Source organism: Silurus meridionalis, chromosome 18 (genome assembly GCF_014805685.1).
Source record: "Silurus meridionalis isolate SWU-2019-XX chromosome 18, ASM1480568v1, whole genome shotgun sequence".
NCBI classification, from domain to species: Eukaryota; Metazoa; Chordata; class Actinopteri; order Siluriformes; family Siluridae; genus Silurus; species Silurus meridionalis.
Window position 1 is genome coordinate 22,442,405 of NC_060901.1, and position 20,192 is coordinate 22,462,596.

Consider the following 20,192-nt stretch of genomic DNA (forward strand, 5'->3'; position numbering starts at 1 on the left):
CTCTCTCACACACACACATATTATCCAATCAAATTAATTTTGTGAGGGATTAGTCAACGAGCCAATCTCACTGCTGACTCATTGTGTGTATCTACATCCTAACAAACATTACATCAGCTGCTTTCTTTTCCACTGGAAGTCTCCCATTTAACTTGTCGACATTATTCTTATCCTGACTGGGTAAACACAGTGCACTGCGGCTTTATCAACCCGAAAGTGCCTCTTGATTGCAGGTAAATCTGGTGCCCCCGGTCAGCGTCCAATCCATTCACGTCAGTATAACACAGCACTGCACCACAGACTGGAATCTCATACAGTGAGAACGAATGGCGTCACTAAAGCAAGAAACCCAATGAACAGAAAGCAGAAGCATCGATATTAACCTCATAACACAACTCCAGGTTTTCCATGCATTTTTTTCAGTGCATTACAGTTTTCCTGTGGATTTAAAATCAAGGCAAATTGTGTGATTTTGTGCAAACTCTTTGCTCGAGTCCAGCAGTGGCAGCACCTGGATTTCAACCCATGACCCTCCAATCACACATCTTAGCCAACATCTCATCCACTGAGCTAACATGTGTTTTGCAGACATTCCCGGGATTTGTTTAACTCTATCCTTAACTTCAAAGAGATTCCATGATATAAACCTAGAGATGCAAGCAAAGCAAACTTTCTCTATAATTCAAGTAATCCATGAGGTACAGAAGAATGCTGAGAGCATCTATACCTTCATGCTGATCGACGGATCTCCTTTAACGAGAGCCCATTCGTAACGTACGACACCGTGGTCGTCCATGCTGTCCCTGCCGTCCAGTATGGCCCAGTCCGTAGGCAGCTGGATCACCACGTCCATACCGGCATCGCTGCGTGGGGGTTCGTCCATCTCTGAAATGCATCGGTTAATACACCAGTTTTAAATGTACAAATACAGAACGGTGGTGTATATAATCAAAATGTTTCACGTGAAATAAGCTACATGTCAGAATGACCAAAGAACGCTGAAGAATTGTTTCCATTCATAGTAAGCTCGGAAAATGATCCACGTTCAGCACTTTTCTGCGACAGCTCTAGTTTTTAAATCTAGTAACAAATTAATATTATTCCAGACAAAAGTATTTGGACACCTGACCACAAAGTTGGAGGCACACAATAGGTAGAGGACGTCTTTGGATGCGGTTGCGATAAATAGGCTTGAACAAGGAGACCTAAACCTCTACCAGCTCCATGAATATATGCTTTAAATGGATAAGATTAGATCTTATCTTATAAGATCAGGTGTCCACAAAAGATTGTCCAGATAGTGTATTTGTACAATGTGATGTATTATTAATGGTAAAGCCCCGCTAACTAATGGATAGACCCTTCAAGATTGATCATATCATGCAAACCACTTGATCATTGGATTTAGATGATGTCACAGATGTAAGGTTCAGCAATCCCAAGTGATTAACTGTATAATGAATGAGGACTTTGGAAAACCTCTGGTTTATAACAGATTGTAAATGTAAACTAACTAATTTCACACACTGATGTGTGATGGAAATTCACACAAGGTCGTTCAATAACAGGTCTGATAAATCACCTTTCTCCTCGATTTATGAGTGCATAAGGACAAAACCAAGGCTCACGTCTTAAACGATTTACAGTTTCCTGACCAAACAAAGCGTCGGTGGTAAAGATGTCAGAAAATGACATAGAAGATCATAGAAGGGCAGAAGATGCCCTTCTAGATTGCCTTATCCAGACGACTTACAACTAAGCAGTTGAGGGTTAAGGGGCAGGTGGCAGCTTGGTGTGGCTGGGATTTGAACTTGTGAACATCTGAGTCCAATGTCTTAACCACAGAGCTACCACCTTCCAGCAAACACACTCACTTACTAATTTCCAAACCTGTTCACTAATCAACCCAAAAAAGCAGAAGCTGTCATGGCAACAAAGGGAACAAAATCTGAAACTGTTGCCCAAACACGCTGCTTTCTCCTAATCAGGAGGACTCTAAAGAATTGCTAGATCTTACGATCTTACGATTACATAGGAAATCCTGACTGCCACCCAACATAAAATGTATCTGTTATGGACCAGAGGTTTTTCCACAGTTATTATTATTTTTGCAGTCAATCACTTGGGATTGCTGAACCTTACATCTGTGACATCATCTAAATTCAATGATCAAATGGTTTGCTTGATATGATCAATCTTGAAGGGTCTGTCCATTAGTTTAGGAGTGTGTGTGTGTGTGTGTGTGTGTGTGTGTGTGTTTACTTCAAGTACTAAAATGTATCATCTAACATGACCTTCAGGAAGATGAATAATAATAAGAAGAACACTGGTGGATCTCCATTGCCAACTACCTCGCATGGACGAGTCGCCATCTTCGTCTCCCTCATCCGGAGGAGGAAGAGGAGGAGGAGGAGGCCTCCGGTGGCGCTCCCTGGGCGCGCTGACGTTGCGCGCGACGCGCCCGAAGGTGCTGAAGCCGCGCTGGAACGAAAAGACGCAGACGTTCGCGCCGCCGTACGTGCAGTTGAAAAGGTAACAGCGCAGGCCGCCGTCCGCTTGTTGCTCCGGCGTCTGGATTGGCGGCGTCTGCATTGGCGGCTGTTGCTCCTGGACGATCGCCGTGGTGCATCGCGGCTCGGCGCAGCACGCGCGCACGCAGTCGCGGCGGCTGCGCACGCGGCCCGGCGCCGACAAGAAGGCGGCGCCGCGCTCGATGGAGGCCACCGCGCGGATGATGCGCTCCTCCGCCGCGTCGAAGTCGCGCAGGCACGCGTCGCCGGCCTCTTTATGCTCATCTTCCTCATCCGCCACCGCGCTCGGGTACGACTCGTCCTGCTGCAGCTGCTTACGGAACTCCTCCAGGAGCTCCTCCACGCCCGACAGTCTGGACTTCAGATCGGAGATCTGAGAAGCGCTCGAGGCGCCTGCGATGGCGAGAAACATCAGCAGGAAGCCCAGCTGCTGACGGAGAAGCGCTGATACCAACATGTTCCAATCCTTTATAATTATATATAATTATTATTATTATAATCTCAGGAGCGAGAAGATAATCATTGACGTCTTTCTGATCCAATCACACATCAGCATAATCTCAGTGATGATCAAATCTGCACTTCCGTCTCGGTTCTTCTCGCAGGTGCACCGCTTTTGTCCTCCTCTGAGATGCTGGTGATGAGAGACTCGGGAATCGGTTCCTTCCCAAATAGAGTCGATTCCAAACGAAATGACTCGAACGAGTCTTTGACCCTATATACATAATAGGACTGCAACAAAGCAGTTTAAAAAAAAAAAACACATTTTAATTTATTTTAAGCCACGATACTGGAATCATAAATTGAGACTGAAATGTATTTTATTACAGCTTGCAGTTTATTCATTCAGTCAGAGATGGGAGATGGGAGAACACCGAAGAACCTTGAAGAAACCGACATGGACACATGAAACGTATAGACAGTAAGCTCAGGATGAAAGATTTTCTCACACCTGACAGTCTGAGTTTCAAATATTTGGAAAATTTGGAAATAGCTCAAGACCCGACATTATGCTTACATTTTGTTAGGACAAATTTGAAAGCACAAAATTGTCCCTTTGTTGAACTAGGAGACCTCAATCTATTCCAGCATGACAATGCCCCATGTGCACAAAGTCAGATCCACGATTTACATGGGTTGGAGTGGACCTGATATAGACATCTAAAAAAAGCTCTCAACCCTATTAAACATCTTTGAGATGAATTGGCATGGCACCCCAGGCCACCTCACCTACATCAGTACCTGATTTTATTAATTCCCTTGCACCAACTTCAAGAAGATATGATGTACATGAATTGGAGTGGAAGATCTTGAGTTGGCTGCTGTAAAATTCTGACCTCAACCATATTGAACATCTTTGGGATAAACTGGGATGAAATGGACCTCTGGGGATACATCAGTATCCCAGATATTGGCTGAATAAGCAAACATCACCATATGCACTCTCCAAAATCTAGTGAAACATCTTCTCAAAAAAGTGGAGATTATTATAACTGCAAATTGGGACTCAATGTATACCTATGTGACAAGCACTTGAAAAAAACTGTGACTTAAGGCAGCTCTATAATACAAAAGTACAAAAGATGTGCTGAAATTTAGTGTGTTCTTGCTCAACATTTGAACAATAGCAGTCCAACATGCACCAACAAGCTTCCAAGACAGAGCTGGATGTATGTGACGTCACACATTGTTCTCTCACAACTCGGCTCATGAGAATGCTCAGGACTACGGATATCGCAATACCACCCACATTTGGGTGTTGCGACCAAACTTAAATGACCCGCATTTGAGTTTCACTGTATACCCCTCTTAATAAGCTTTGGAAGGCTGTCTGAATTCCAGATGATATTCCAATAATAATAATACCATTTGCACTAAATTATTTGTTTTATACCTTATACAATATATACAGTAGACTTTAGGTATTATCCAGAGTCCACCACTAGGGGTCATCAGAGTGCCTGAAACGTGCTTTATTAGAATAGTTCATTCAATCAGCTTTAGAGAAAAAGTGGAGAATACTGGAGAACCCTGAAGAAACCCACATGAACGCATTTGAAACTATAGACAAGCTCAGGGTGTCCCAGGATGTAAAGCTATTTACTATTGTAATCAAATGAAAACCCAGACAGTGAAATCATGAAGATCTTTACTAGTAAATACGAAGGACTTAAGCGCTGCTGCATCGCTCAATAAAGCGAGTGATAAAATAATTTCTACCTTTCCAGACTAGTTGCCATAGTAAGTAGACTGTGAGTGGAGCACTAGTTAGACTTCTCTACATGGTCACGTCACCGCCCCCAGGCTCCGCCTCGCCGTGTGTGTGTGCGCGCGCGAGAGATAACAGTGGAAACAGGGCAGGGTCCAACGCAGACAGACGTCGGGAAACGATTGCACAAGTTGTTTTTCATACCGGATGCGTTCATCCGGTCACTGACGCCGCAACTATTTTCGGATTTGTAAATATTTATAATTATTATATATATATTTATTTTTAAATAAGGGGAAGGCATTTTCTTCATCCCTTCCCCTTTTCTCGTGAACCCCCTCCGGAGACCACAGGAGGAAGTTCCACGGAAGAACGCATGAAGTTCGGGGAAACTAACGCGTGCGCGTTCCAGCGTTTTAGAGGGTCGTGACTGTCCACGACGACGCGCGCTCCTGATTGATTACACCCCTGCAATTAATTTCATTTATATATTTATTTTTAAAAAAAGAGAGAGAGAGAAAGAAAACTACAGATGCATGATTGTGCTCAGAGGAGGAGGATGTTGGAGTGCACAACTTGGAAGCACGCAAGATTCGGGGTTTAACAGAGGGCAGCGCACGCGATGATCAGCTCGGCTCGCGAGCCTTCGGGTCCTCCAGCGCCGGGATGCGCGGACGGTGCACGCCGGGGAAGCGAGGCGTGTTGTCACCAGGAGGACGCCGGCGTGCTGGTCGTGCCGGCAGCCGGCGATTTCTGGAACGAGCCCGCTGTCGTGAGCGCGCCGGACGCGGGTGCACGCGTCGGTGGACGCCCGAGCGCGGGGAAGAGCCGGGCCGCGAGTGTCGCGTACGTGCTTAACTCGGAGACGGGCCCGGCCGAGAGCGCGGCCCTGCAGTGCCTGAAGGACGCGTGCGACGCGGCGGCTTGCCGCCTGGACGTGGTCCACTTCGGCAAGCTGGACTTCGGCGAGGTGGCCGTGCTCGACCAGTTCTACAACGCAGGTGGGTGTTTCTGAGAGAACGTCTAGGAACTCCTTCCTTCATTCCATCCATCCATTCATCCATGGACTGCAATTTATCTGTTCATATAACTCTTGTAAACATTTCAACATGCTGCCACGCTTCCTATAAATGAAACATTTACATGTACATTTTCTCCCTGAATAACTTTAAAAACACAGCTCCTAGTGACGTCATAACACTTTCTCAAACATCTAAGTATTTCCCCCTGGCTTTAATAATAATAACAAAAACACCACCCCAAAACCTTTTTAAACTACCCAAGGTCTAGCTAGTTATGACCAACTTCAATCCTGAAAAATCTGAGAACTTTTTTGTGATAGAAGAGTATCTGCAAGAGTGAAGGGGGAAAGTATATGGGACTGTGGTGAGACCTGAGATGTTGTCTGGTTTAGAGATAGTGGCATTGAGTAAAAGACAGGAGGTGGAGAAGGAGGTAGCAGAGCTGAAGATGTTGAGATGTTCATTGGGAGTGACGAGGATGGACAGGGTTAGAAATGAGTTTATTAGAGGGACGGCGCATGTAGGACGTTTTAGAGACAAGGTGAGGGAGGTGTGATTGAGATGGTTTGGACATGTGCAGAGGAGGGACATAGGGTATATCAGTAGGAGAATGCTGAGAATGAAGCCACCAGGAAGGAGGAAAAGAGGAAGACCAAGGAGGAGGTTTATGGATGTGGTGAGGGAAGACATTCAGGTAGTTGGGTTGAAAGAGGCAGATGTAGAGGACGGGGGGTATGGAGATGATGATCCGCTGTGGCGACCCCTAATAGGAGACGCCGAAAGAAGAAGACATGTAATTCAAATAATAAGGCAATTCAAAGCCCAAAGCTCTTTTTGGATGGTACGAAATCTGCAGCATACAGTGATCTAAAGCATCACCTCATCACCAGGTTCTCAGGCGTGATATGATCAGGCTTGGTGTTTGGTTCTTTAACCACAGAAGCAGTTTTGCATTTCAACTGCACTGTTTCTGCTCATCTGCTCACCAGCTCGTTATCAAGCTTTTTGTTAGTTCCTCGCAGAGGGTGAGATTTGTACTACGATTTCATCACCTTGCAGTTTCTCACATTCTCGCGGCTTTCCTTCACAACCCATGGCGATAAGGGGTTTCCTCGGATCTTGTCAGTTCGTCGTGTGGAAAAAGATCAACACCCACCATTGCTATGGGACAGTTTGTATGTAGTGCGGTCTTGAAGTACGTCGAATGTAGAACAATTGAGCGTGAGTCGTACGAGAGTCGAAAAGGAATTGCAGCTCTGAAAGTCGACCTTGCTTCATTCTGAAGATGGGTTTCCTGGATTTGAAAGATTTAGCTCAGAAAGCCCATTGGTGCTCTACATGAGGCTCTTTAGACAGCATTAAGTGGAAGATCTTGTTTTATCGTACACAACCATAGAAACAAAGACTCCTCCATGAATCACACAGAAGTGTGTTAGGATTACAACCCAGGTTCATCCACAGCTTTTGGCTCTTTCCAATCACAATTAACCCTCAGAAACTCAATATGGGTGTATTTACAGTGGCTGTCAAAAGTTTGGGTTTAACTGCTGCATACGTTCGGAACGTCTAAAAACAAGTCTAACTTGATTAGAGGTCTGTACCAGCAACAAATGTAGTCTTTCTTGTTACCTAATTTGTATTGTTTTATATATACATTTAACATTTAAAGGGCTTTCGAGCACCTCGCTTGATTTTTAGCGATCTCAAAATCCGATCTAGGGCTATCTGATCTAATCCGCAAAAAGCCGGCATGAGCTTTCATTTCAAGCAAACCAAAAGCCCTACCTGATTCCACCTGTTTAATCCGTTTATCTTGGCTTTCAGTAGACTCGGGTGTGGCTTCTGTTTCAGTTGGAATGAAAACCGACACCCACACAGACCCTTTGTGGAGACGTTTTGGACACCCCTGACCTAATCAGATCTTCTCTGAATGAATGGAAAGTGAGTCAACACAACTGAATAATCAGTAGCAAGAATTCAATAGTGCTGTGTGTGTGTGTGTGTGTGTGTGTGTGTGTGTGTGTGTGTGTGTGTGTGTGTGTGTGTATGGACATGAAATGCCTGTATAACTGGTAGGTGAGAATATTCAGTTTACGGCATTCCAGTTTACGGTTTAATGCCGTTTTTTTTTTTATTTATTTTTTTTTTCCCCCCGGGGGTTGTACTTTTTTTTTTTTTTTTTTTTATTTTGTACTGTTTCAGGATCTATAACAGTCATATCATTTCATTACATGATAAATTAGTTTGAAACGTTTCTTTTTAATGCTTGGAATTTGGCCCAGTGGTTCATTGTAGGCTTTTGTTTAAATCTTTCCAACTTTCAGAAGAGTTTTAACAGCAGCTCAAGAATTGTTAATCGAAAATGTATTTCCATGTAAAAAAAAAAAACCAAAGCCTTGTTGGTGTTTCAATTGCAGGTTCGATGTTTAAGGGCAGCTTTTTATGTCCAATTGAATACACTTTTGTTGGAAAAAGCGTATTTTTCTGTCTGTTGTGAAGATGCTAAAACGGCGTTTTTCGGTCAATGAAGACGTAGCCTTTCGAAAACGCGGTTTCGGACGGTAAAAAAAGGAGGCTTTCGCCAAAAAAAAACCCCAAGACTCGTTTTTTGTTTTGAAAACGGAGCAAAGTCTTACATTTTGTTAAGTGTCTTTTGGGAAACGTTGAAAAAGAAAGTGTGGATGCTGGATCGTTTTTAGACGTAAAAAAAAACCCTAATTTTTTCCAGATTAGCGCAGACCTAGACTTACCAATCTGTAGTACTGCATTGATTTTCCTTATCTAGAATCAGGGAAATAGGAGAACACCGGAGATCCCTGAAGAAACCTGCATGGATGAGTGTCCCAGGATGCAATATGTAATATTAATAGCAGCATTACGGTTAAGTGTAATCCTGAAGTCATGTTTTGTAAATGTAAATTGTTTATTTGAGCTGTAGCCCTGCAGGTTGTTGGTGTTTTTATTAAAAGTTCGAAAGTTCTGCAGTACAGCATTGACTGCCCTTTTGTAGAACAATGTGTCTTTAATTCTGAGCAGTTGAATGGTTTGGTTCTTGCTCAAGGTGGTGCTGGGATTCAAACTCTCAGACGTCCCACATCTAAACCACTGAGCTACTTCTACCAGTAATCATGTGAGGTTACTCTGCCTTGAGGCAAGGCTCTAAACTGTCAAGTATCTATGCTTGGAATGTACTTGATGTCACTCGTAAATCCTGTTGGATGAAAAGGCTCTTCTTAACGAATAACTAAGCGCAAATGAAAGCTACTCGCTGAATACAAACGCACTCCCTATTCTCCTTTGTTGGGTGCGAACACATGGCGCATTCAGAAGATCTCTGCAGGATGATTGCGGCACGCTGAGGCACGTCCAAACAACAACAAAAAAAAAAAAACCAATCCTGTTTGCATCTCTTCCCATTTTCTCGTGCATGACGGCACTTTAGTTACCTCAGCGAAAAAACAAAACAAGCCTCGAGGCTTTATTTTTTCAATCGAGCTTTCATAATTTTTAATTCACCATCTGCTGCTGTGGAGAAACCCAATCATAAATACTGCACTGTTTGGGTTTGAGATCCCACACCTGATTTCTAACCATTGGTAATCCCAGTGTTTGTTGACGAATTAAACCTGGTTTCTGTCAAGGCGTCATGATCCTTCATGTTTTTTCAGGAAGTGTTTCCGTGCCGTGTAACTTCTGGCTCTGTTATGAGAGGTGTAAATGGTGCGTTCAGGGATTTTACATTTTTCTTTTTTTGCGCTATTTGTATTGTGTTAATTTTTCCCATGCACCTATTAATCAGCCGTGCAGAAAGTGATTGTTGTGCCGGTACGGCGAGTGTGTTTTGGGGGTGGGAATTTCGATCCGTATTAATTTTTATGCTGCATTTACGCGAATATTCTTGGAATCTAAAATGCCGTTGTAATACAGATGTTTTTTTGGGGGGTTTTTTTGGCTTGGATTTTGAGTTCATTATGATGCTGCTTTAGTGCCACGTTAAAAATATATACATATTTAAGATTGCGAGAATAAAGTCGAAATATTTTGAGAAAAATCGCAGAATTGGTGAGAAACGTTTCACCGTTTTGCGTAAAATGGATGTGGAGGATTCGGTTAAATTTGCTGTATTTTTGTGCATCTGCCTCTGATGCTGCAGAGGTCCTTCATTTATTCTGAAGAAAAAAAAATCTATTTTGTTCAGTCTGAAATGGTGACCAGTGGATAGATGTTTCTCAAGAGACTGTGAGGATGATGATTAAGGGAATTAATTTTTTTTTTCTCAAAATATTAAGACTTTATTCTTGTAATCTTAGATTTATTTTTTATTTATTTACTTTTTGATGTGAATCCGGCTCCTTTTACTTCTTAACGCACATTTTTTACTTTATCATTTGGTCAAGATCCCCTTTATGTGGTGAGGACACTTACTTTAGTCCTCAGCTCCGTGTGCCGTTATGTAGCTCTTTGTTGTTTTAAGTAGCACCAGGGTTCTGGAGAAACGTTGTCTCATTTCACTGTGTACTGCATCAGCTTCTGTATTTGTGGTTAAAATGGCAATAAAAGCTGCTTGACTTCCTGTTTTGTCTTTCTGTGGGGAAAAACAAAACTCTCAGGAGAGGCGTATTTTTTCTTTCTTTTGTGATTATACGTCAAAGTCAAACATGCATTGAGTTTTATTCACATGAATGAACTAAAAAAGAGTCCGTGAACAACGGTATTCAAGGAAGTGTGCGATTTTTGGAGGGAAATGGGGAGGGGCTTCTGGTTGACGTTAGCTAAAGTTTGTTGGTTCGATCGCCAGATTTTTTTTGTATAAAAGACGACTATTTAGGCAGATTTATCTCTATTTATTCATCTCCCAGAGATAATATAATATCAATCTTCTGGTCAAATATTTGTTCAGATGTTCCACTAGATTTTGTGGAGATTTGTGCTCAGGAGACCTGAGATGGCAGTTCTAATTCATCACAAAGGTGTTCAGTAAAGCTGAACTCTATAGCAGGCCGCTCAAGATTTTCCACTACAACCCATGTACCCCGTAACTTCATGGTGCTGGTTTTGTGTACAGAGATGTTGTCATGCTCTAAAAGGTTTAGGTTCCTCAAGTGAAGGGGAAAATATCCTGACTTTTGTGGTATCAGTTTGGGGAAAAACCCTCATATGGCTGGAAAAGCTAGGTGTCCACATACTTTTTATCAATATTGTGTGTATCATTTGATGATAAATGACACAATTTTTTCAAAGCGTGCATACGCGTTTTTAGCAAACACGTTTTTTTTCAATCTGACACTAATCTGGGCCGATGATGTCATTCGAGATGAGGTTTTACGAGGTCATTGTGGTCACAGTAAAGAACGCGGTGATCTTTCGCAATGATGCTGGACTTTAAGGCACACGAGACGATGTGTATTTGGGTATTCGGATCACATCTCACTACGCGCACACACACACACACACACACACACACACACACACACACACTGTGCCTTCTGATGTTTTTGTCTTGCTTTTACCTGCAGAGTCTCACATAAACCCGTATTTTCACTTTTCTGAATCTGTCACAAATGTGGACATGGATTTTAGAATTTAAATAAATGTTTTGCGTCACATAAACACCCATTCATAGTAAAACAAGTAGCGAAAAAAGATTGTGAACCACTGGCCTGTGACATAAAATAAAAAATAAATATTTGAAGGATTAAACAAAATGAAAAATGAAAATAGATTTGACAATTGTGTGTGCCAGTTTTTTCATTGCTTGTATGTCACTGATTAAAGATGGATAATTATGTTTATTTTATTTAATAATTTATTTACATTTCCATTTTGTGATATATCTCAGCTTAAAAAAAAGAAACCGTTACTCGTCGATTGATTCGATTTCGTCAAATTGTATGGTTTTTCCGTCACACTTCTGACGATTCTGAGCCTTCAAATCTACTATGTTTGCTGGATTCGTTGCATGTGTTTTGTGCGTGTATAATAACGTGATCCCTATGAGATCTAAATGAGGTTGAAGACATTGGCAACACGGCTGAGCCGTTTCCCAGGCAGGAAACAGAAAACCTGGGGCTGATGATGTCATCAGGAGAAGTGCAGAGGGCAGAGGTGAATTCTAGAAGCTTAGTATAGTTGTGCACTTTTAGCTGAATGTGTGTTGTGTGTAGTAGATCAACAGCCAGCCATGGTGCAACTCTTGGAGACAGAGGTGAGAAGATGAGACGAGAGGGTGAAAGTGAAATGAAAATGCAGGTAAATGCAGTCGTAGTGAATAGCAGCAGGCCTGGCGAGAGCCTGGAGCTCAGCCGAGCGCCTGAACAAACGCTCAGCGGGAGATTTCAAGCGTTTGGTTTATCCTGGCTCGCGATCGAGAAAACCAGGTCAAGAGGATCTGCCGTGCAAGCTGTAGAGCTGCGAGAGGAAAGAGAGCGCACTGCCCGACCATTTAAACGAGCAAAACCGATTACGATGGGCGAGCCGGCCCGTTGTAATAAAAATCTGAGCAATTTTTATGTGTAGTTATGAGGGATTCTGATTGTCTTCGGGGTGCAATTATCAGCAGGTAAACATAGGAAAGACAGCAGATGCAAACTATATTCATTTTATTGAAAGGTGTGGTTTCCTGCTCCGTTGTTGCAAGATCCTGAGGTCAGGGGGCTCTTGAGCAATAAAAACGATGTTTGCAGCTTCAAAAACAAGCACGCAGGAGTCAGATAAATTGAAGCACAGCACATGAGGGCAAACGCTAAGTTTGCGGGATTCGCAGTTTACTTGAGGTGTGACTGCTTCGATTTCCTGATCAGTAGCAGCTCTGTGCACGCTCGCACTTCGGTTTCGGTCCTGTGCAGAAGCGGCAGCGCAGAGGAAGGAAGGTCGAGACAGCCGCTTCCTGGAGTCATAAGAAAGGAAGCGAAGGCGACGGCGCTCGATGCCAGCGGCAGCTCGTTCCGTGTCCTCACCTGAACCCAACGAGCCGTGCATCTATTCATTATAAAATAAATGCAGGCTAAAAAAAAAAAAAAAAAAAAAACTCACAGACTGGTGTACAAATTAGATTTAGTCCTAAAATCAATCTAGGACTTCAGGAAACGTTCAAAAGTTGAGATCCTCCTGAATCTATTGCTCGATGTGAACCTCACCTCAAGCTCTTGACCTGGTTCTAAACAACCAGGAGGAACCGTGCCATCTCGAGGCACCTTGGGACGTTTACAGACGTCCTGCGCTGTCAGAGACGGATCCTTTACTATCACCATTCAGGCGTAAGCTGCGATAAGACGTCAAGGCCGAATCGCAAGCATACAAAAGCAGAGAAATGAACATCACTCTCGCAGAAACTCCTGTTCCCGAACCAAAGCTGGCTGTTTATCAGCTCTGTACATTGAGTCTATAATGAAAGCAGCAAGGTACCAGATAAGCTTTTCAGCATTGCGATGATTTTTATCTATGCGTCTCATCTTCTCTTTGTTCTGCGGAACTTTTAAAGCTTCATATCCGACTTCCCACTCCTACCAGCATGAGTGTTGGAACCATCTAACTCCATTGTTCTGCTATTATTCACTCCTTTTTTGCCTGAATGCAGGGATTTCTTTTTTGCATTTGTTCCTCGAGCAAGCAAGCTATTGGATACTCAGAAGTGTCAATCAGAGGATCAGTGAGCTCACATATGAGGAAGAGGACAGATAGTAGACATTTTTTTTTTTTTGATACGATGCAAAGTACTTTTAATATCATCAGCATCGATATTTACATTTGGCGGAATTATTCAAAACGACTTTTCAACCAAGCAAATGAGGGTCAAGGGTCTTGCTCAAGGGCCCAGCAGTGGCAGCTTGGTGTTGGGATGCTGAGATTAAAGCTCATCGCCTTCTGATCCAAAAGTCCAACATCTTAAACGCTGAGCTTTGACGTTCTCTACGCTTCTCAAGTTGCACTTTATTTTGCTTTTCTCTCAAAGTATAAATCATGCAGTGATCATAAGATTATCATTTTTCAGAGACACCTGCGTGTTCCTTTTGTTTAAGATGCAACAAACCAGGTCATTTAACTGTACTCGTTTCCATCAAATTGCCCCCCTGGCAACAACAGCAGGTTTTGGATGAAAAACGTTGTATTATAATACAAGTTTTTGTATATTCTGGAAGAACTCGTTATACACCGATCAGGCGTAAGATTACGACCACTGATGATCTCTTCATCATTGCACCTGTTAGTGCGTGGGATATATTTATTAGGCTGCAAGTGAACACTTTGTCCTCAAAGTTGACGTGTTCGAAAGCAGGAAAAATGGGCGAGCGTAAGGATTTGACCAAATCGTGATGCTCAACGCCATGCGATTCCGTCTGGGCTGCGGCTCATTGAGACCGACTTCCCTTCATTCAACAAGACGAGGAGTTGAAACGCACGTCCAAACGCTGTGTTATTTAGAGCACGATCATTTGGAGTGTTTTCTATCATGGAACGGCTTGCCCAGGCGCCGCACCTAAATCCAATTGAACTGCTCTGGGATGAACTGGATCACAAGGCCAGAAAGAAAACAACTTTTGGCAAGATTTACAACAGGCTTGTCAAAGCATTTAAGCTGAAAACAACCTGTCCGGATGCCAAGAATGTGTAAAGCTGATATTCGTGCTTAGGGAGGATAAATGTGTTATTAATAAAAAAAAATGTTATATACAAACATCAACTCAGGTGAGAATTGATCCTCTCGGTCCAAAAGTAACAGAAGTCTGTCTGTCCCTAACTCTTTTCAAGAGGTATGCAACAACGCAGTAGTTTAAAAAAAGATGCTGTGGTTTGGTCATGTGACCAGGCAGATTTAGCTATTGAATGCTGTGTTGTAAATGGTGTCCTTGTCAGATTGAGTGGCTGTGTAAAAAAAACAAAAAAATTTGGCTCGTCGCACCGTTCAAAACCCATACACGAGAGCACGGGAGCAGCTGAGCCGTATTTCGAACATCATTAAAGCCCGTTTCCATTCCCAGCAAATGGAGAACGAGGCAGAAAGAACATTTAGTTCTGGGTTATTTCGAATATAAAACGGTTCTCAGGGAGCGATCGCGCACGCACGCACGCGCCGCATTCATTTCCGACCTATAAATACCACCTTCTCGGCTTTCGAAGGCCGACTATTGTTCACCAGGCATCTCGTCTTTCTTCTCGAGTTCGTATTTAGAAATTGGACTTCAGAGAGAAATTCCTTCAATTGTTTTCGCTTTTGGTGCGGGAGTCAGGAGTCTGCATTTAGTAACAGAGTTCATTCTATTTAGCTTGTCAGGCAGATTAAATAAGCTTTTGCTACCGGTACGACGATCACATGGAGGATTTGGATTTTCATTTTTATTTTGCAGGGAACAAAAATTTAATAATGGGACATCTGACTTTTCATGCCGTATGTGCCTTATCCCCAAAGTGCCATGACACAGTATGAGGCACTCAATTGTATCAGACTTCTTTAGATGTGTTAACATCTTCAAAAAGACCATAAAGATCTGATTTGCATGGGTTGGAGTGGAAGATCTCCTGCTATAGAGCTTCAAGCCTGTTGAACACCTTTGGGTTGAATTGGAACGGCACCACAGGCCTCCTCACCTCGCCTACAGCAGTATTCGAGTATACTAACCACAAATTTGGCGGCCATATTTGTTTCAAAAAATAGTTGCAGAATAGAAAGGGTTTAAACTTAAAATGTGTATGTTTAGTCAAACACAGGCTTTATTGTGAATCCATTTTCCAATTGTGTTTCCACTGAAGAGCCCCCAGGGTATGATGTTATAGGAAACCAGTCAATGACGTTGCCACCCTTTGTGGTAAAATTGTGTATTTTCAAAAGTACTGAAGTCTTCTTGTTGTTTTTTTCCCCCTCAGACGACACCAGAATTTAGTTCCGTCATTTTATAGAGCAGGTGCAGATATTTCTTTCCAAATTACCAATGCAAAGACTCAAACGAATCATGTGATTCGGGTCCATTGCTTTCTGGTAGTCTTGAGGTATAAACCTGACAATCCCTACTGATATTATATAACAGCTATCATCGATTCCCCTTAGCAGCTTCTCTTATTATTGACGTTCTGCGATTGGTCTTTGTCATAAAATTCGTAATGATCAATGATGTACTACATTCGACCGAAGCTCAGTGCATCGTTTGTTTGTTGATTCGATTCACCAAGGTAGCGAATACTCCGCCCTTATTATCTACCTTTTAAATGTGGAAAAATGCCAGAGATCAGGACTTGCTGTCCCTCTGCAAGTATTTCCCCCCCTTACACACCTCTGTGCTAAACTTCCACAGAGTTGTTAAGTCTGACCAGGTCCGTGCCTCATGGGAAAAGGCCATGGGGAAAAAAAACGCCTATGGAACAATCTCTGAGGAGTTTTTCCGACAGTCAGCGGCAGCGTTAGATATATCTAGCCATTATACATATCTTGCCAGTCACGCCATCGGCATAATATTTGTAATGACACGAATCATTTGCAAGAACGACATCACTCGTTTTACCGAACGACGCCTCAGGCACAAGCACTGCGTGTCTCATCCGGTACGCTCAATGCGCTTTGATGGAACACGTTGTTCTAAATATACAATGAAGGGAACATTCACCGTGAAAAACGCAATCAAAATCCATAAGTTTCTATTGCGCTTAGCGATTCTGCTGCTAATTTGTCATCTCTTTTTTGCTAGCTCAAATAATGCAATAATAAAAAAAAATGTGAATTGGAGTTTAATTTGAGAATTAACCCGAATTAATTTACCACAGAAATAAATCGGGCGACAGACGTTTGACTCGAAGTACCAGAATGTTACTGATAACAAGAATGGTGATATTAGCATGTACGATTTGGAAGATGTCTAAAGCTGGGCAGAATAGATAAATACAGCTTTAACTACACATGAGATGAGGGCAAATCCACCAATCATGATTCAATTGACCGTCAAGTCGAGTCTGAGCTCAAATTTGGGACTCTGAAAATCATTTATAAAGACCAGGCCATTCCACATTTAGTCCCCATTTTCTGTTATAACCGCATGTTCCACTAGATTTTGTGGAGAACTCATCCAGCCACACGGATGTCAGGAACTGATGTTGGTGAGGTGACGAGGCCTAGGGGACTCTTTTAATTCATCCCATAGGTGTAAAATAGGGTTTGATCGCTATAGCAGGCCATTCAAGATCTTTCACTGGAACAGGTTTGGGTCTGGAAAATGTCGCAATGAAAGACATCCTGCACAATTGTGTGCCTCCAAATTTGTCCTGAAAGTCAGGAATGCCTCATGGAGTAGCGAGAAGGGGGTGGAGGTAGGGTCCGGGTGAGATTTGTGGCTATAAACTGCCCCACCTTCCTCCTTAATCACCCCTCAGGTATTTTCTTGTAGCATTTCAGCCCCTGGAAGATCTGTGTGAGCGATTATGAGCGTATTTTGGCACGTGGTAATGGTGTGGTAATAGAGGCTTTCACCCAAATTGACATAAATGGGATATACGGTGGTTTGAAAAAGTATTCAGCCCCTGCTTAAACTTTTCTCACGTTTTTGGTAGTTTTCCCGATTAGAATGGAAATTAATTGTAATTTGGATTATAGTCATGGATTGAAACAAAAGTTTTGGAGACTTGTGGAGAGAGAAAAAAACAATTTGCAAAAGTATCTACAATTAATAAGTACATGTATTTGGTCCAGCAAATTAATTTTTTCAGCCATATACAGTACAAAAGTTCCTCCAGTGCCTCCAGGTTTTGCATTAAATGACACAAACCCAAATAAGACATAAGCAGAACTACACCAAATGGACAAGTTTGTGGACACTTGACATTCCTATTCCACATTTAGTCCCATTTTGCGCTTATAATAAACTTCACTCTTCTGGGAAGATGTTCCACTAGATTCCGTGGAGATTTGTGCTCATTCAAAGACAAGTGCGTTAGTAACGATGATGCGGGTGAAGAAGTGAGGAGGCCTGAGGTGTCAGCATTTCAGTTTATCCCGTAGGTGTTCAATAAGGTTTTGAGCTTTGTAGCAGGCCAAAATCAAGATCTTCCTTTCCAACCCATGTAGGGCAGATGTTCACAGAGCTGGCTTTGTGCACAGGGGCCTTGTCATATCGGTATCTCTTAGTTCAAGTGAAGGGAAATTGTAATTATCCCACTGAAAGTCATGCTGTATAATTGTGTGCCTTTTAACTTTGATCTGCAATACAATTAATCAGAATTTGACAAAGATTTTAATTTTAAACATAAATAAGCTGCTTCGTTGTTTAAGCCGCGGGGTTCAAAACGTGGGGGGAAAAAAGCGGCTTATAGTCCGAAAAATACGGTAGCCTTAATTATAGCTCGACATTCATTTGCTGCATTGCTAATTGAGGCAGTAAAAAGCTCTAACAAGCAAAGCATGTGTTATATATGTGTGTGTGTGTGTGTGTGTGTGTGTGTGTGTGTGTGTGTGTGTGTGTGTGTGTGTGTGTGTGCGTGCATTGTGTGTGTGTGTTTTATGAAACAAAACAGCAGAGTGGTTTCTCTGTCACTCGGTCAAGAGGTAGTGGTAAATGTCTGAGGTACAATGTTTGAGAGCAAAAAAAAAAAAAAAAAAGCCGTAACGCCTGAGCTGCTTGCTCGGATTGTGATTGCGTTTAATGTGGTAGATAAAATGCAAACGATTAAAGGAAACATCAGGAGCAAGCATCTTTTCTTTTTTCTTTTTTTCTTTTTTTTATTTATTTATTTTTTTTTCTTTTTCTTTTTTTCCCTAATTTGGCAGTCATTGCTGGTTAATGTGCATCTCATTTGCCTATTACACCTAACAAAATAAATTTATTTAGACTAGTTTACTGAATATTCACACAGAGAGATAAATGTTAGCATGAATCTGAAGAAAAGAGTTACAAGGATTGTTTTGCTTCCTTGCACTAAAACTAAAGCTAGTTAGATGAGCTAGCATTGCCTAGCAAGAATTCAAGTATCAACTAGCATTACTGATAATGGAATGACTGCTAGTTGGAGAAGCTAGCATGGCCTAGCAAGTGTTCATGTATTAACCAGCATTATTAATAATGGAATGACTGCTAGTTAGATGAGCTAGCATGGTCTAGCAAGAGTTCATATCCTATTTGCTTAGCTAGCTAGTCATCCTTTTTAGTTTCTAGCAAAACTTTTCTTGCATCAGCACACACCCGTGACATTAGCTTGTCTTAGTCATATTTTTGCTCATACACACGCAAACTCGGAGGTTAAGTATTTAAAGGATTAATGAGTAATTGGCAACTAGTGTGTGTGTGTGTGTGTGTGTGTGGAGGTGGGGGGGTTTGATAGCATACTTCGATAGCATTTGAATCGTTTCCTCCTGGTAATGAACAAGAAGTTCTCACACACACACACACACACACACACACACCAGATTAAATGCCTTCCTGTCAATATTTACATGCCGCCAGTGACAACTTTTGTTAGGGACAGGCCCTATGCAAATCACACACACACACACACACAGTGCGTGTTTATATCCCTAATCTGCTCGCATATGAGACATCTTGTTTCGTCCTTGTCCTTTCAGTGTCTCCCAGCATCATTTTCCCTCTCCAACATCTTTCTTTCCTCTCTGCTTCCTCTTCCTCAATAAGCGTCACAGCCCCAGCGAGATTTATGCAAAGATCACATTTAGCAGTGGTTCTTGAATTTTTCTGCCATTCTCCACTTTAGAGGGGGTTGAATTTTTTTAACTTCTCGACAGTAAATCTTTATTTTCTGCTCAATGGTTCCACTTTTTCTGTCTGTCTTTGAGTGTAAAAATCTTGCTGTTCATTGCGCCTATGTCATGTCTTTTTTTCCCCACTAGGGGGGCGCGCCCAACACTTTGAGAACCACCGCGTTATATTAATAACTCTAAAACCTCCGTCTTGCAGATATCGCCGTGGTGGAAATGACCGATGCTTTCCGGCAGCCGTCTCTCTTCTATCACCTGGGAGTAAGGGAGAGTTTCAGCATGGCCAACAACATCATCCTGTACAGCGACTCCAACTCCGACTCGCTGCAGAACCTCCAGGTAAGGGGACCTCCAGATCCCATGAAATGATCCCCGTAACATCATGCAGGCTGTATGTCCAAGTGTTTTTTTTTTTTTTTTTTTTTGGGATATACTGTATCTTTTCAGCAAGTGAATACACCCCTCACATTTTTGCATCCATGTTAGTATTTCTTAAGGGACAATAAATAGAAATGATAGATATATTTTAGAGTAGGGTCGATCAAAGAAGTTGCATCCTCATGTTGTGCGTCATTGCAGAAGCTGCTTTAAAAAAACGGATGAATGAGTGCTGCAGCATTGCTTTAAAGGTTGCAGAAATAGAAGGTCCGCTCTTCAATGTTCAGACCGTACACCGCACACTGCAACAAGTCGGTTTGCAGGCCGTCGTCCCAGAAGGAAGCCTTTTTTCCTGAAAACGATAA

At 42.3% G+C, this 20,192-nt stretch overlaps 2 protein-coding genes across 4 annotated transcripts in view; one reads left to right on the forward strand and one right to left on the reverse strand.

Annotated features, from left to right (window-relative positions):
* The window catches only part of lrp11 (low density lipoprotein receptor-related protein 11), a 10,481-nt gene extending 6,842 nt beyond the window's left edge, over positions 1-3,639 (reverse strand). Inside the window, exons 1-2 of the mRNA XM_046873163.1 lie at positions 2,352-3,639; positions 728-885 (exon numbers count right to left, since the gene is read on the reverse strand). Coding sequence (XP_046729119.1) covers positions 728-885; positions 2,352-2,988 — 795 coding nt within the window. The 5' untranslated portion in view covers positions 2,989-3,639. The remainder of the gene's footprint in view (positions 1-727; positions 886-2,351) is intronic.
* Positions 3,640-4,852: 1,213 nt separating this feature from the next.
* The window catches only part of map3k5 (mitogen-activated protein kinase kinase kinase 5), a 50,662-nt gene continuing 35,322 nt past the window's right edge, over positions 4,853-20,192 (forward strand). The window contains exons 1-2 of one of the 3 annotated variants that reach the window (XM_046873161.1): positions 4,853-5,741; positions 19,649-19,788. In XM_046873161.1, the coding sequence (XP_046729117.1) occupies positions 5,363-5,741; positions 19,649-19,788 (519 nt within the window). In that variant the 5' untranslated portion in view covers positions 4,853-5,362. Of the gene's footprint in view, positions 5,742-7,611; positions 7,704-19,648; positions 19,789-20,192 lie in introns of those variants that run through there. The other 2 variants (XM_046873160.1, XM_046873162.1) reach the window with 2 other exon arrangements.